Source organism: Danio rerio, chromosome 19, assembly GCF_049306965.1.
Source record: "Danio rerio strain Tuebingen ecotype United States chromosome 19, GRCz12tu, whole genome shotgun sequence".
NCBI lineage: Eukaryota > Metazoa > Chordata > Actinopteri > Cypriniformes > Danionidae > Danio > Danio rerio.
In genome coordinates this window covers 15239439-15254004 of record NC_133194.1, presented here as the reverse complement: position 1 = coordinate 15254004, position 14566 = coordinate 15239439, and the positions used below count along the sequence as shown (strand labels likewise).

At 36.6% G+C, this 14566-nt stretch overlaps 1 protein-coding gene across 1 annotated transcript; it reads right to left on the bottom strand.

Annotated features, from left to right (window-relative positions):
- Window positions 1-179: 179 nt before the first annotated feature.
- On the bottom strand, window positions 180-3800 carry zgc:175136. Its single transcript, NM_001114581.2, has 5 exons — window positions 3710-3800; window positions 3580-3632; window positions 1808-3505; window positions 1589-1719; window positions 180-375 (listed from the first exon to the last, which is right to left on the bottom strand). Exons 1-4 carry the CDS (start codon window positions 3730-3732, stop codon window positions 1613-1615), a joined length of 1881 nt encoding a protein of 626 aa, NP_001108053.2. The 5' UTR covers window positions 3733-3800; the 3' UTR covers window positions 180-375; window positions 1589-1612.
- Window positions 3801-14566: the final 10766 nt, after the last annotated feature.

Sequence of the window (14566 nt, the reverse complement as noted above, 5' to 3'; positions counted from 1 at the left end):
TTCAAATGTTTGAATCTGTATACTTCACTTTTTTTTCTAAATTTTTCAACCTTTAAAAACATGTCAAATCGTATAAAAGCGCATTTATTTGAAATGCGGATGTGCTACAAATACAAATAAAGCTACATCACAGCCTGTGATGACCTGTGGTGAACAAAGTATGGGGGGAAGAAAAAGGAGGTTTGTTTTGAAACATTTGATGTTTTATTAAAGGGTTTTACATAGAAGAATCATACATTGCCAGGACCATCCCCTGTGTCCACGGTTTCAACAAATCACTGAAATGCTCAGCACTGGATCAGTCACAGCATCCTAGTCCTTGCAGAGACCTGAGCCTGATGACTGAATGCCTCCCCAATGCACACCCAGGCAAGGCTGCAAGTTGAAAAGAAACCAGTGACATACTAAAATGATCAAAAAAGCAAATCCACAAACTAGAGTATTTAAGCTTTAAACGCTGATTCGTACATGGAAAATGTAGCAATTTGAATTCTTAAAATGTACATTATACACTGAATCCCAGATTTTCAGATGACTTCAACTGTTGACTACTGTATATTATCAAACATTAATACTGAACTGTTCAAAATAGTGACATTTATGTATGTAATGTAGCAAGTGGCAACGACAGTGCAGCTCTCAGTTGTTCATTGTTATTAAACAATTTTACACTAAGGAAAAAATAAATAATATCTATCTATCTATCTATCTATCTATCTATCTATCTAAAATCCTTATTCACACATATGAACAGACAACAATTATTTGAATTCTCCAAATCTAAGGTGCCCAAAGTTTTTGGTATGAAGGGCTTAAAAAAAAAAAAAAAAAAAAAGTTATATATATAAACATTACCATTACAAGTTAAATGATAACTTACTGCAATAAATACAAAGAAGTCACAATGTTACCACAGTGGAGTTTGCTAAATACTCTAGCCAAGTAAAATCTTTGATTTGATCACTAAAGTCTTTGCATTGTCAGTGAAAATATGCACATTTAAGCAAAGCTTTTTAATTTCAGTTAGCTTTTAACAAGTCAAACAAACGAGTAACATTAAACTAAAATTGAAAAAAGCTGGGTTTCATCTTTGATGAGTAATTAAAACTCGACAAACAGATTAGCTCAGTTACTGGCTCCAGTTTTTTTTTTTTTTTTTTTTTTTTTTTTTTAAATCAACTACGTCTGCCCTCTAAAGTTAAACACTTTTTAAATCCCACCACTCTAGAGATGGCTGTCCACGCTAGTGCATCACGATTAGACTACTGCAATGCACTTTACTGGGGCATGTCAAAATCCCAGGTTTCTCGCCTTCAGCTGGTCCAAAACGCTGCTGCTAGATTTAGATGTAATAGCAGAAGGGGGGCTAAATCAAATTACCAAATAGTACAACTGCATTCATCATCATGGGGGCTAAATCAAAGGTTTACATAGACCAAATTCGGCCCACAGGCCAGAGTTTGGGCATCTTTGCTCTAAATGAATAACCATTCAACAATTGGAGTTGAATATTGCTTGCAGAAGGCAAATTACTTCCTGCTCATCCAAATATACAAGTTTAAACTCTAGGTAAAGCAACTGTACTTACATTATGGCAGACGTTGAAGTGCTTTTAGACAGACCGGTTCACTTCCTGGAAATTGACTGAGCCCTTTTGACCAAGACTAGAATAACATTTTGGGGCTACAAAATCCAGTCTTTCTTGTCCATTTTGTTTAACTGTGGCAGGAAGAAAGAAGAGTATGTTATAACAATCACATTTCAAACATACAATGATCTTGTAATGATGGTGCACTTTGAAGCAAACCTCGTCTGTATTTGCTGGAAAGCTTAGGAGAAAGTCTTCGAATGGCACCTTGGCCAAATTCACTTGGAATGGTTGTAATGCATCTGATATCATCTGTGTCTTCTTGAGTTTCAACAAGTTGGTTCTGGTTTCTAGAACCATAAAATTGAGCTGAGGAACTAGCAGATATTTGTACCTCCTTACTAGGCATTAGACCCATGTAACTGGAAGGTAAGGAACTTTGATAAGCACCTCTGCTAATGTCACCAGAAGCCCTTTGGCTCTGTACTTGACCAAAGCTGCTTGCAAATGGTTTGTTAGGCCTTACATGGACCGTGTTAATCTCATTAGGTTCAGCAAAATTGGGGTTGGTGGCACTGAACACACTTGTAGAGGACTTTGAGGAGCCTGAACTTGGTTTGTATGAAGTTCCCTTTAAAGAAGAGAAGGTCTGATATCCAGTCTTAGAAGAGCTACCATAAGAGTCAGTGGCTGGCTGGGCATTTCTGGAATTCTGGGTCACTTTGAAAGGTTGGTATTGATGAGAAGTCTGGCCAGAGGCAAATGCTACTTCACGCTCTGAAAAACTAGGATACACATTACGATTATTGGATTCTTTCCCACTCAGAGCATCTGTAGGAGCCTGCTGAACCAGGATCAACCCAGAACTGGCAGTTGTGGACTTTCTACCAACATTCTGTTGAGCCCCATTTTGAGGGGGGTACATGGGTTTAAACATTTGATTTGATTGTCCACGACTGTTGTGAACTTGCTGAAATTTGGGAATAGTTGCTTCATAACGAGGCGGCAACATGTTTCTCAGTGCACTTTCTTGGGTCTTTCGAAGAACCTCACCAGAGCTGGCAATTGACTCAGCAGGATTGTCTTTGCAATCATTTTTGGAAGGTTTTCTTAACTCTGTGTCGAGATTGTATTGAGTTCCACTCTTGGAGTATTGAAGTGTCTTTTTCCATGCCTTTCCCAGACTGCTAGCAGACAAGCTACCATCTCTAGAGGTCTGACTGCCCTTGTAGGGTTTAATGAGTCTATGAACAGGCGGTTTTCCATAATCTGGAAAGCCATTTTGACCTTGGGCACTCTCTTTATCTTGAACTACAAAGACTGGTCCCGAACTAACAACTGAAGGTCCACCCTGAGAGAGTTTTCCTGGATTTATATTTGATTGCACAGGCGATCCTTTCAGCAGTGGGCCAAAACTGTTACTGGCTATCTGGACATTGTTAATACTCTGACCTGCCCCATAACTAGATTCACCTCTAGAGATTTTTAAACTACTCAATTCAGGTACTTTCAAGGTTTTTCTCAATGTGGGCCCACTTTGAGACAAGGCTGAAGCAAGTCGGCTACCAACCTGGACATTTTTGAGGGAATTAGTATCTGTACGAGACTCATATTGAGTAGAGGGTTGACCACAACTTGAGCCACCATATTTTGATAGTGAATTAGAATTAAAATTCATCATATTTTCTCGATTGCCACTTTTAGCTGGAGCCTGACAGTCTTTTGTGTATGATTTAGCATTTGAGCCCACAAACAAACTTCCTTTGGCATCATAACTTTCATGGGTGCCTCGATAATATGGCTGACGAACAGAACCATAGGAAAGTTCATTCCAAATTGCCTTTTGTTTCACCTCAGAACCAATCACTGGTAAGGTAGGTGTTAAAAATCTTTGAACATCACCATCTGGCATGCTTCCTGTAAAAACAATAGACACATACAGTATAAGGTAGCAATGTTCAGGAGAAACAATAGCAGTGTGTTGGTCTTACCTTCATAATTCCCCCAACAGGTTACATAAGCAGGAAACAAGGCAAAAAGAAATCTGAAAGCAAACAAAGTTTCAAACATTGTGTTGACCAATGTACAATTCAAGTCCGCTGCAGACAGACAAATGCTTACATTGAACAGAATCCAGAACCCATTGTTAAGACACCCACAAAAACCAAGTGAGCAGCAGCTTCTTTTATGATGCCCTCACTTCAGCTTTCAGCTCATTCCTCAGTGGAAGTCTCTTATAGACTTTAGTCTTCACCTTTGACCAATCAGAAAGCAGGATACCTGCTAGCTGCAGCTGTTGCCAATTTTCCCTTTACTAAATAGTCAAACCTGTTTTGGAGTAGTAAAAAATGTTTTTATATATATTTTTATTTATAAATTATATATATTATTATTAATATTACATTTATGTATTCTATTTTAAGGTACATACGCTACTCTGAGTACACCACCAAAGAAAATATTTTTTAGAGAGGTCAGTAGGAAGTTGCTGACAACTGCACAGTTTCACTTGTCCTCAATCTGCCTAAAACTCTTAACACAAATTGCATCCCTTTTTTTTATTCATATCAGTTACTTCTGATTATGGATAATAAATAACAAAAATATAAAAAAACTAACTTTGACTAATGACTTAAAGAGGATTTATTATATTTTAGGCAATTTATATTTAACTGCTATTTATGTTTTCCAAGCCTGAGGAAACCATGAGTTTAACCTCATTTCCTAGACTGTGATTAATATACTTTCAGACCTCCTGCACAACCTCAGACCTTAATTACATTTTCATCATGACTCACATCAATAAAACACCATGCATGCTTGTTTCATGAAGTCATGTATCATATTTATGTGTACAATTACAGTCACTTGTGTTAAAGTTCAGAGGGTCGTGAAGTAATCATTGTGTATGTTATACAGAAATGGTACATCCCTACCTTTCTAAAGTGAGCGCTTTCGAAGAAGAGCCTTCTAAAGCATCAAGCTGGAGAACAGACGTGTGTTCACACTGCAGGTTTCATACAGTACCTTAAGGACGTATGAAAGCCATTAATGCAGCCTAATACATAGCCTTCCCTCAAACTCACACACATTGACAATTTCCCATTCCCACCAGTGCACATTTGATAGATAGAGATCATTAGTGTCATTCTCCTGCAGTCAGCAGGAAGGAGAAGCATCCGTCTGTCTCCTGATACCAGGTACTTTAAGTGCTGAGGAGATCTGTCATGCCGGCCTACTTTTCCTTGGCATGTCATTTCATCCTATACATTGTCCTTCATTTACTCCTCCAAGTCGGAATATCGGAAAAGAGTAATTTCCTACATATTAACCGAATCCCTTATGAGCTCCTCATCTGCCATTATGGATATGCAACTGTGTGACCTTTTACACGGAACTGTGATTAATAGCCAGGTTTACATTAAAATGTATGAAGGTAACTTGGTGGCTGTTAATATGCTTTGTGGAACGGAATTGATAAAACGAATGCCTGAACAGGCAACAGATCTAAAAAAAAAAGCGACTTGTAATAGTTTAAAAAAGAAGCTTGTTTTTTTCTCTTGCTAGCATCATCAGAAACTATCATAGTGGCACAAATAAAGTGGCTCTCTATGGAAACAATAGGGAAAAAACTGCAACAAGCCTCATTAATCAGAAAACATGTATTCAGGAAAACACACCTCATCAGTCCGGCAAAATCCTTTGTTTTAGTTCGCATTTGGAAGGATGTTTTTGAGAATAAGCTTCAGTAATGGCCAGCCACACTTGGCAAATTCCACCGTCAGCAGATTCTCCTCAGCAAGCAGTGACATACAGGAGAGAATGTCCTATTGTGAGGTGTAGCGTGAAACTATTCATCATCGGACGTTCAGGGATTCTTATTATAAAGCTCGAGGTAGATTTTGCGTTTTCCCATCAGTCTTACACTCTGCACCACCATCAATACACACATTTCAGTGTATGTCTATATGTACAAAAGCTGGTCATAAGCAGGGCCAGACGAAATCTGCGGACATTTTTTGCTATTTCTGCAGAGAATTTTGGTAAAAATCTGTGGATTTCTGTGGAATTATTTTGGGAGTATCATAACTAAAACCTTAATTAGTGAAATTAAAAGTAATATCTTTTTAACGTGATTAAATTGCAAATCTAATTAGATTCACTTTATTTTGTAAACAAAGCAAGTGTCTCATATAATATCTCTACTAAAAGACAGAAAATATTACTGTACAAACTGCATTGTACATAAACAAATAAACATTTTCATATGTCAATAATATTACTGTAATTAGTAAAAAAAACTAAATAAATTTAGATTCACACACATTTACTCAAGTAAATAAACAGAATTAATGATGGGCTAAAAATCTGCAGAAATCTGCAAGATTCTGTGCGCGCAGATTCCGTGTGGGCCTAGTCATATGCCACACTATTAAAGGAATAGTTGAATATCTTTCTTCTTTTGAACACAAAATAAGATAACTTAAAGGTTCACAAAACTCCAAAACACATTTTTTGAGATGTTGACAGTCATTTATGTGTCCCACATTGCTAAAAAACATTATCAGGACACATAGACAAAAAAGTGAAAATTGGTCGTTTTAGCGTTATTTCGAGCAAATTTGTACTTTCAGTTTGAAAAGAAATTTTGAAGCTGCATCACGGTGATGAGAGTGATGGAGACTGCAACATGACGTCTTTGAGTCTTTAGCATTAATTCATAGGAAGGACTTGGTTCGAACCAATCAGCACCCTCTATTGTGAATTAGGTGCAACTTCATTAATATGCATGATCAAATCAAATAACTTTTATTGTCACATCATCAGCAGCACGTGTGCTATGATGAGTTAAAAGATTAGGTGCTGGCTCCAGACATTGCAAAATACAGACAGTGCAAATAAAATGACAGTGCAAAATACAGACAGTGCAAAATACAGTCAGTGCAAATACAACAGCATTCTCCTTTATTTTTCTTTAGTCCTGTGATTCTTGTCCAATCAAATCGCACATAGAAGATAAATGGCATCATAATGAACTACCTCAAGACAAGGGCGATTTACAATTTCAGCAAACTGTTTGGAAGCATTAAAAGCTTCCAAGAAGATGTCCAAAATCTTTATACACATTGACCCAGAGACTGATTAGATGCATGTCAATGATAAGATGTTTACTGTATGATGAACGAAACAGCCTTAAACACTCAGCAGGCACAAGATGTCAACATGACGTCAGATTAACGTGGAACCGTACTCCAATGTCAAGGAGACGTTGCATTTTGTTTTAAAATGAACATCAGGTCGACATCAGAACTGGGACATCAGGCCGATGTCAATGTCCAGCATCCAAACTAAAATGAACTAAAAATCAATGTCTAATGATGTAACATAGGGTTCACCAATCTTGGTCCTGGAGGGCTGGTGTCCCTGCAGGGTTTAGCTCCAACTTGCCTCAACACACCTGCCTGGATGTTGTTGGCTAGCTAGTAAGACCTTGATTAGCTTGTTCAGGTGTGTTTGATTAGCGTTAGAACTAAAATTTGCAGGACACCGGCCCTCCACGAACAAGTTTGGTGATCCGTGATGTAACATCTTGATGTTATGTGGACGTTACCACTATGATGTCTATCAGATGTGGCATTTTGGTTGCCATACCTGAAAAATAAATGCCAGTATTTGATGTCAATATGCCCTTGCGATTTTTTTTTTTATAATCCTGAACGATTGTAGAATGTTAGACTGCATGAACATACCTCCCGTGTCACACTGTTAGATCTCAGCTGTCATAAAGTCAGACTGAAGGATATTGAAGCCAAATATGACAGATAACACCCCTGGAGTTTGACGTCATCCACGCATGACACTTTCACTATCCTGCATTCTGAAATGATTCCCCACAGCAAACAGAAACAATCTGTTGCAGCAATTTTGCACATAGCGTGTCTCAATAATAAAACCAGGAAGAAAAAAAATTATTTGACCTTTCTCTGCGGTCATTTGAAATTTTGCATGGATTGCATAATCAAATTCAGAGCTCCAATTGGTTTTTGGATTGACACTTATGGCAGCTGTTGTCATAGTGCAAAAAATGTCTGAAATGAATGAACATGTCAGACCAATGATCAAAGATCACTGATTTTAGTCTAGGATTTCAGGAATCTTTTAGGATTTCCCAAATTTGTCACAGATGACAAAATTGTGACTGAAATCTCACAGTGTGAGCAGGGCTTAAGATGTTGGATTTCGGTTACTTTCTAACACAACCTAAAATCAACCAAATACCAACATCATTTCACGTCATTATTGACATCAAAGTAACGTTGTTCTTAGACATTGGCCAGACATTAAATTTTTATCACCTGACATCACAACCTAAATCTAACATAATAACGTCATATGGCGTTGTGTGCCTGCTGGGCAATAACAAGATCCACTACAGAATGTTACGTTTACACACAGAAATAAATTAGATGGAAACACATCAGCTTTTAACAGTGTAATGCTCACTACTCATTACTCTTGAGTACTTTTGAAAGGTCTATTTTTTACTAATACTTTGAGTAATATTTACAACAGATACTTTTACTCTACTTGCACTACATTTTTTGGTAAGAGACTTTTACTTAATTATGTTTTTTCAGTACTCTTTCCACCACTGGTGAAATCCAAATTTGCCACTCATGTCTGATGTCATTAAAGAATACAGTCATTATTAAGGGATATAAAGAGAGGGATCAATTGATCTAAAATATTTCTTTATCATTCCACCGGACTGCTCCGTTGACAGCAGGAAAGACCAGAAAGAAACAAAAAAATGATTGACTTATTAGTACAACACTGTGATGATTTGGAAGCATTTTTTTTTTTTACATTGTGACGAAATGTTAAATTTAACACTGTTTAAAAAGAAATATTCATTCATTCATTTGTTTCTTTATTCATCAGGGTTTTGCCACAGGGGAATGAACATCAACTTATCCAGCATGTTTTATACAGTAGATGCCTTTCCGGCAGCAACTCAGTACTGGGAAACACAGTCATTTACACACATACAGCCAATTTAGATTATTAAATTCACCATACCGCATGTTTTTGGACTGTGGGGGAAACCAGAGCACCAGTAAGAAACCCAAGCAAAGATGGGGAGAACATGCAAACTCCACACAGAAATGCCAACTGACCCAGCCGGGACTTGAATCAGCCTTCTTGCTGTGAGGCAACAGTGCCAACCACTGAGCCACCGTGTCACCCTGAAAAAGAAAAAATGTAATATATAATAAATGTGAAATGTTTCTATTTGTGTAGATATAGTCAGTGAAACATTTTCAGTGTTTATTAAACTTTTCTTTTAAAATTGGATATTAAGCCATGAAGGGCAAATACTTACTTTATGAGGCAAATAATTCAATAAATATTATTCAATAATTCATATAAAACATATAATTAAATAAATATGACCATATTAATTACGTTAAGTTAACATCTGCACTGGACAAAATATTTAGCACAGCCTTGTATGCTTACTTTGAACAAGAAAACATATTAATCTCAAAACAATAAATAAATGCTATGAATATATAGCATCAACATATTGTTACAACACAATCTTTTAAACTAAATTAATAAGCAGACTGATTTTTTTAAGTATTGTTCCAATAATGATTTGCCAGATAGAACCTTATATTTCCAATAGGAAAATTACTTTTTAGAAGGTTCTATCTGCATTTGCCCTGTTTTTTTTTTTTTTACCCCAATTTGCCAATTTATAAGAACTTTGATCATTTATATTTAGAGTACATTCAGGATCTCTGTCATGTTAATGTATAAAAGAGAACTGTTATGCACATATTGTTTGCTATATGGAATGCAAAAACTTTGAAGCTTAGTATCTCAAAATCACTTAGAACGCAGATAGAAACTTATAATTTCAAGGCGACCATGTGTAGTGTTCAAATCCATAGTGAATATTGAGAGGTTTACTGAATTAGTCCCACAATGCCCTGCGATAATGAGTAAACAACTGATGTACACTCAAAAGCAAACAGATACCTATATACACTGTGAGAGTTCATCAACTGAATGAATATCATCATCTGACCACAAGATAGCACCCAAAGTGAAATACTATCAGTGTAAGTTTCTAAATAAATGATGACTTAATGATTAAATTAATATTTATTTACATTACAGTTTTCCAGCATTTCTCAAAATATAATATTTTGGCCTCTATTTTGACGATCCATACGCAGGGTGCAAAAGAATTAAGGGCGTGTCAGATTCCACTTTTGATATTTTAAGGATGGAAAAATCCGCTTTGCACCGTGGCGCATGGTCTAACAGGGTTGAGGTTATTCTCTTAATGAGTTATAGTTGTGTTTCGATATTAAACTAATCAGGGTCTCATCTCCCATTCCCTTTAAGAGTCAGTTGCGTCGTTCCATAGCGCATTTGCTATTTACATGACAGACTTTGTAAGTGGAAAAACTGAATACTTTACTAGAGAGAAAACAGTTAAACAGAGCATCTACAGCGCGAGAATGAGAGATGAGCCTCCTATCGTGAATAGGGAAACGTGTTGTACGCACAGACATCCTTTAGCCTTTAAATAATTAATTTCGTTTATTAAGCGCAAAGATTTGTTTCAAAACTATTTCTAAATTCAGTTCTAATTTCCAGCAAACTAATAAATGAACAATAATAACAAAGTGTGGTCAAAAAACTGAGTTAAATCCTAATACACATGATATGCCTTATATGGTCTAAAACCTGAAAGGTGGACAAACCTAGCTTGTTTTTAATAAAGCAAATATAGAAATGCATATAATAAATAATACTGCTAATAATAATAACATTATACAAAAGCAAATTGTTATGAATAAACTGAAAAAGCCCCCCCAATATGAAGAGGGCATGAAAGTATGGTTTTTGTATTTATGTAGGCTAGAAAATGATATGTTTTGTAATATTTTAATCCTTTAATTCTTTATGTGTATAGCAGTACATTCTGTGTGTATTAAGCAGTAAGCGGGGCGCACAACTAATGCGCTCTGCGCTGGACTACAGACCAGTTTTGATCTGCTCTATTAAACAGTCTATTATAGTTCCTTAAAAATAGCAATGCGCCACAACATGCCACCTTTTTTAGACCAGAACGCCTATGGGCGCACATATGAGCGCAAATGCATTTGCTATTTAAACAGCGTGGCGAAAAACGTTAAAATGACTCTTGCGCCAAGCTGAAAATAGCAAACAACAATTGCATCTCGCCTTGCGCCGCATTGTGCCAGGTGTATGATAGGGCCCTTTGTGTTCAAGAGAACAAAAATCTCAAACTGGAATAAGTCAAGGGTGGAAAATGGAGGCAGAATGTTTGTTTTTGTATGAACTATACCTTTAAGAAAACTTAAATTGAGATTACTAAAAAAGAAATCTTTTTATTTTATATTTTGATTAACCTTAAATCAGATAAATGTTCCATTCTAGTAAGATATGCTTCCTGGATAATCTAAATCACAGCTCTCAGCAACAATGCATCCCTGCAATCAACTAACAAAAATACGAGTAAATATTATTTGCATCTTTAGTCACCCCATCTTTCAATCTGTGTTCAATTTTTATCTATAAATAGTAGTTAGAAAAGTAATATCACGCTCGTCAAGCCACATGATTCATGTCACGTCTTGCATGTTAAGATTGATCGCAAACCTTAAATATATGCAAGATCAATATTAATGGTGTCTTCATGCTGTTATTTCAGCCCTCTTGCTCTTTTATAATAAGCTGTATGATGATGCACTGGTCTGACATGACTATTGATCATAGTCAATCTGTCATGTTTCCCATTGACAGGAAGAACCTCTAAGATCATAATGTGAGTTCGACATGAGTCAGCAGTGGGCCAGATGGTGTCTTCCCTTTGGAAGCATCTGCCCTCTGACCTCTAGAACGTTCTTAGAACTTAGAGCCCCCCTCCTGCTCAGGCATCTGGTCATCTTGAATAATGTACGTAATAACAATAACTTGAGTCATAATGGGATTAAAGCTCAGTGGGAACAAAAGGTCAAATTACCTATAGAGAAGGACACGCCCACCTCTCATTAGACTCATCCATCAAAAAATCTTCATAACAATTGTTTTCCATTTAACTTGCACTCCCTGTACATTACAACCAATGCTGTTGCAGATTTAATAACATGGTAAAACATCCCCTGCGTACATCTAAGTGGTCAGATGAGACCTAATTAAACAGTGTTAGTTACATTGATTTATCTGTTTGTTTGATTTTGTTTAGCAGGTTAGCTTTAGATGCCCTCTACTAGTTGTTGCCACATCTACTCTCTATCTATCTTTTTCTTTTTCACTGGAAACATATGCAGGACCTACATTTTTCTAAATGTAAAATGACATTGCTCCAGGTATGTTTTGTTGCATGTTTCAAACAATAACTCCACAAGAGGATGCTGTCTGCGTTTATGTGAATCTGAAAGATGTTACTTATAGTGCATTTTTTAATGTTACCAATACATGTTCTTCTCATACATGTCCATGAAAAGTTGTGTTTTGTCATACAGATTACCTGGACTAGAAAACTGACCGAAACCCAACTAATAGTGTTTTCAAAAGCAAAAGTAAGAGAAAAGTGCACTGCGACCACATCGATTTAGTGTATTAACTGAGTGTATTAAGATGTAAAGTGTTTTAAATTCAGACAAAACTGAATTATTACTTATTGGGCCTAAATCCTGTAAACAGCAGATCTCACAACTCAACCAGCAATTAGAGGGATACAATGTTACTATTACCTCTACTGTAAAAGATCTTGGTGTTACATTAGACTGCAACATAACTTTTGAAAATCATATCTCCCATGTCCCAAAAAATGCCTTCTTTCATCTGAGAAATATTGCTAAGTTACGAAGTGTGCTATCCATCTCAGATGCGGAAAAACTAGTTCATGCTTTTATGACTTCTAGGCTGGATTACTGAAATGTTCTGTTTGCTGGTTGACCAGCATCCTCTATTTATAAACTTAAGTTACTGCTAAATGCAGCTGCCAGAGTTCTTACTAGGTCTATCCTGGGACAAACAAGATACTGGATGCGAGGAACTGCTGGAAGAGTGTAGTTTTAATAGATTTTGATACCGCACACCAAATGGGAGATTAAACCCTCGGATTTCACGATGCAGGTGTCTGTTGTCTTTCACTGACTTGAGAATAGCTTCAAACAGCCGTGTGTATAAAGAATAGCCTGTCACAAAATGCGTTGAAAATCTTACATGACGGTAATAGTTTGATTAAGGTGTTTACATATTTAAATTCGGAAAGCAGAATTTACAGTGTTTAAAAACTGAAAGAGTACTGTTGATGATACTAACTAACTTTGCCATCTGAATAAACATAAACAAAGAACATTGATTACACATTAACCACACCTGTAGACATGACAATCAACACAAATTGGAACTGAGTGGCAAATCCAGATGCGAAAAGCACTCGAGTAAAAAATGTTCCTTACAAACATATTTTTGTTGCATGTTAGCAGACCACTGTTATCCACACATGTGGGTCCACTTGAGCTGTGCTCTCATCGCGGTAAAATGGAAACAACACCTTGGTTGCGGCACATTTATGAACACAACACTGACAACCCATGTCTCCGAACAATTATTTTTCTTCCACTTGTTTTAATTAAAGTTGGCAACACAACGTGGCATCTCATCTGAACACTGACAATAACTCCTCTCATTCACAATAGAGTGCGCTGATTTGTTGTGAACCAAATTTTTCTCATGAATTAATGATGAAAACGCAAAGATGTCATAATCTCATGATCTCAAACCGGAAGAACGAATTTGCTCGAAATAATACAAAAAAACCCAATTTTCACTTTTTTTTGTAAAATAATTGTGTCCTACGTGTTTTTTTTATAGCAATGTCAGACATATATATGACTGTCAACATCTCAAAAAAGGTGTTTTGGTGTTTTGTGATATTTTAAGATCTCAAAACTCAGGGTTCCTGGTAGTATCCAGAATAGCAAAGTTTACTAAAGGAGGTCGAGGTTTCTTATTTATGGCTCCTAAACTCTGCAATAGCCTTCCTGATAATGTCCAAGGTTCAGACACACTCTTTTAGTCTAAAACTAGATTAATGACCTATCTTTTTAGTAAAGCATACATGCAAAGCATCACATAATGGTATGATGCATGAGTGTGCTCCAGGCAGGTGAGTGGTTTTGACAAACCACCTACAGGACAAACTCTTTCTAACATTTTGTTAGAAATGCTCAAATGCTTTACATGTTTGTTTCTGTTTGTTTATTCATTCATTTTCTTTTCAGCTTAGTCCCTTTATTAATCTGAGGTTGCCACAGCAGAATAAACCGTTTTACGCAGCGGATGCCCTTCAAGCTGCAAACCATATCTAGGAAAATGTTTGTTTATATAACTACTATTTTCATTCATAACACTTTATGTTTGCATCTCTTGTTTAAATATACCATGAACAGCAGCGACACTCATTTTTTTCTTTATTCTGTATTTCCACCTGGGGACACACATCCCGAGACCTTTAGAGATTGTGCAGCGCCATTGATGTGAAGATCTGTGAAGAGATGATGCTAAAGTATCCATGATACTGGACCAGGCCGTATCCTGAGCAGATACTGTGGTGGTCATGGAGTAGCAGAGACCATGAGAGGCCGGCAGTGACCTATACTTAAAACTCTAGCTCTACACAAGAAGGTTTTTTCTTTCACTTTTGATAAAGTTTTTTTCCTCACTTGGTTTGAGACTTGTCGAGCTGTGCATCAATGGATTTGTTCTTCAGTGTTTAGACTTTCAGCAGTGAAAACTAAACCACACAAAACTGAACTAAACTGGACTTCAACTCTGAAAACTGGACTGACACAGTATGAACTTACTAGAACTTCTATGTTAAGCTGCTTTGATATAATCATTTTAAAAGCGCTATAGAAATAA

What these genes read in the sequence shown, in the direction of transcription:
- zgc:175136 (NM_001114581.2), bottom strand. Translation starts at nt 3,732, where the DNA reads ATGGGTTCTGGATTCTGTTCAAT. An exon ending in GGTTCTGGATTCTGTTCAAT is followed by an intron (nt 3,633 to 3,709) that starts GTAAGCATTTGT and finishes GTTTGCTTTCAG; the next exon opens with ATTTCTTTTTGCCTTGTTTC. An exon ending in CTGTTGGGGGAATTATGAAG is followed by an intron (nt 3,506 to 3,579) that starts GTAAGACCAACA and finishes TTGTTTTTACAG; the next exon opens with GAAGCATGCCAGATGGTGAT.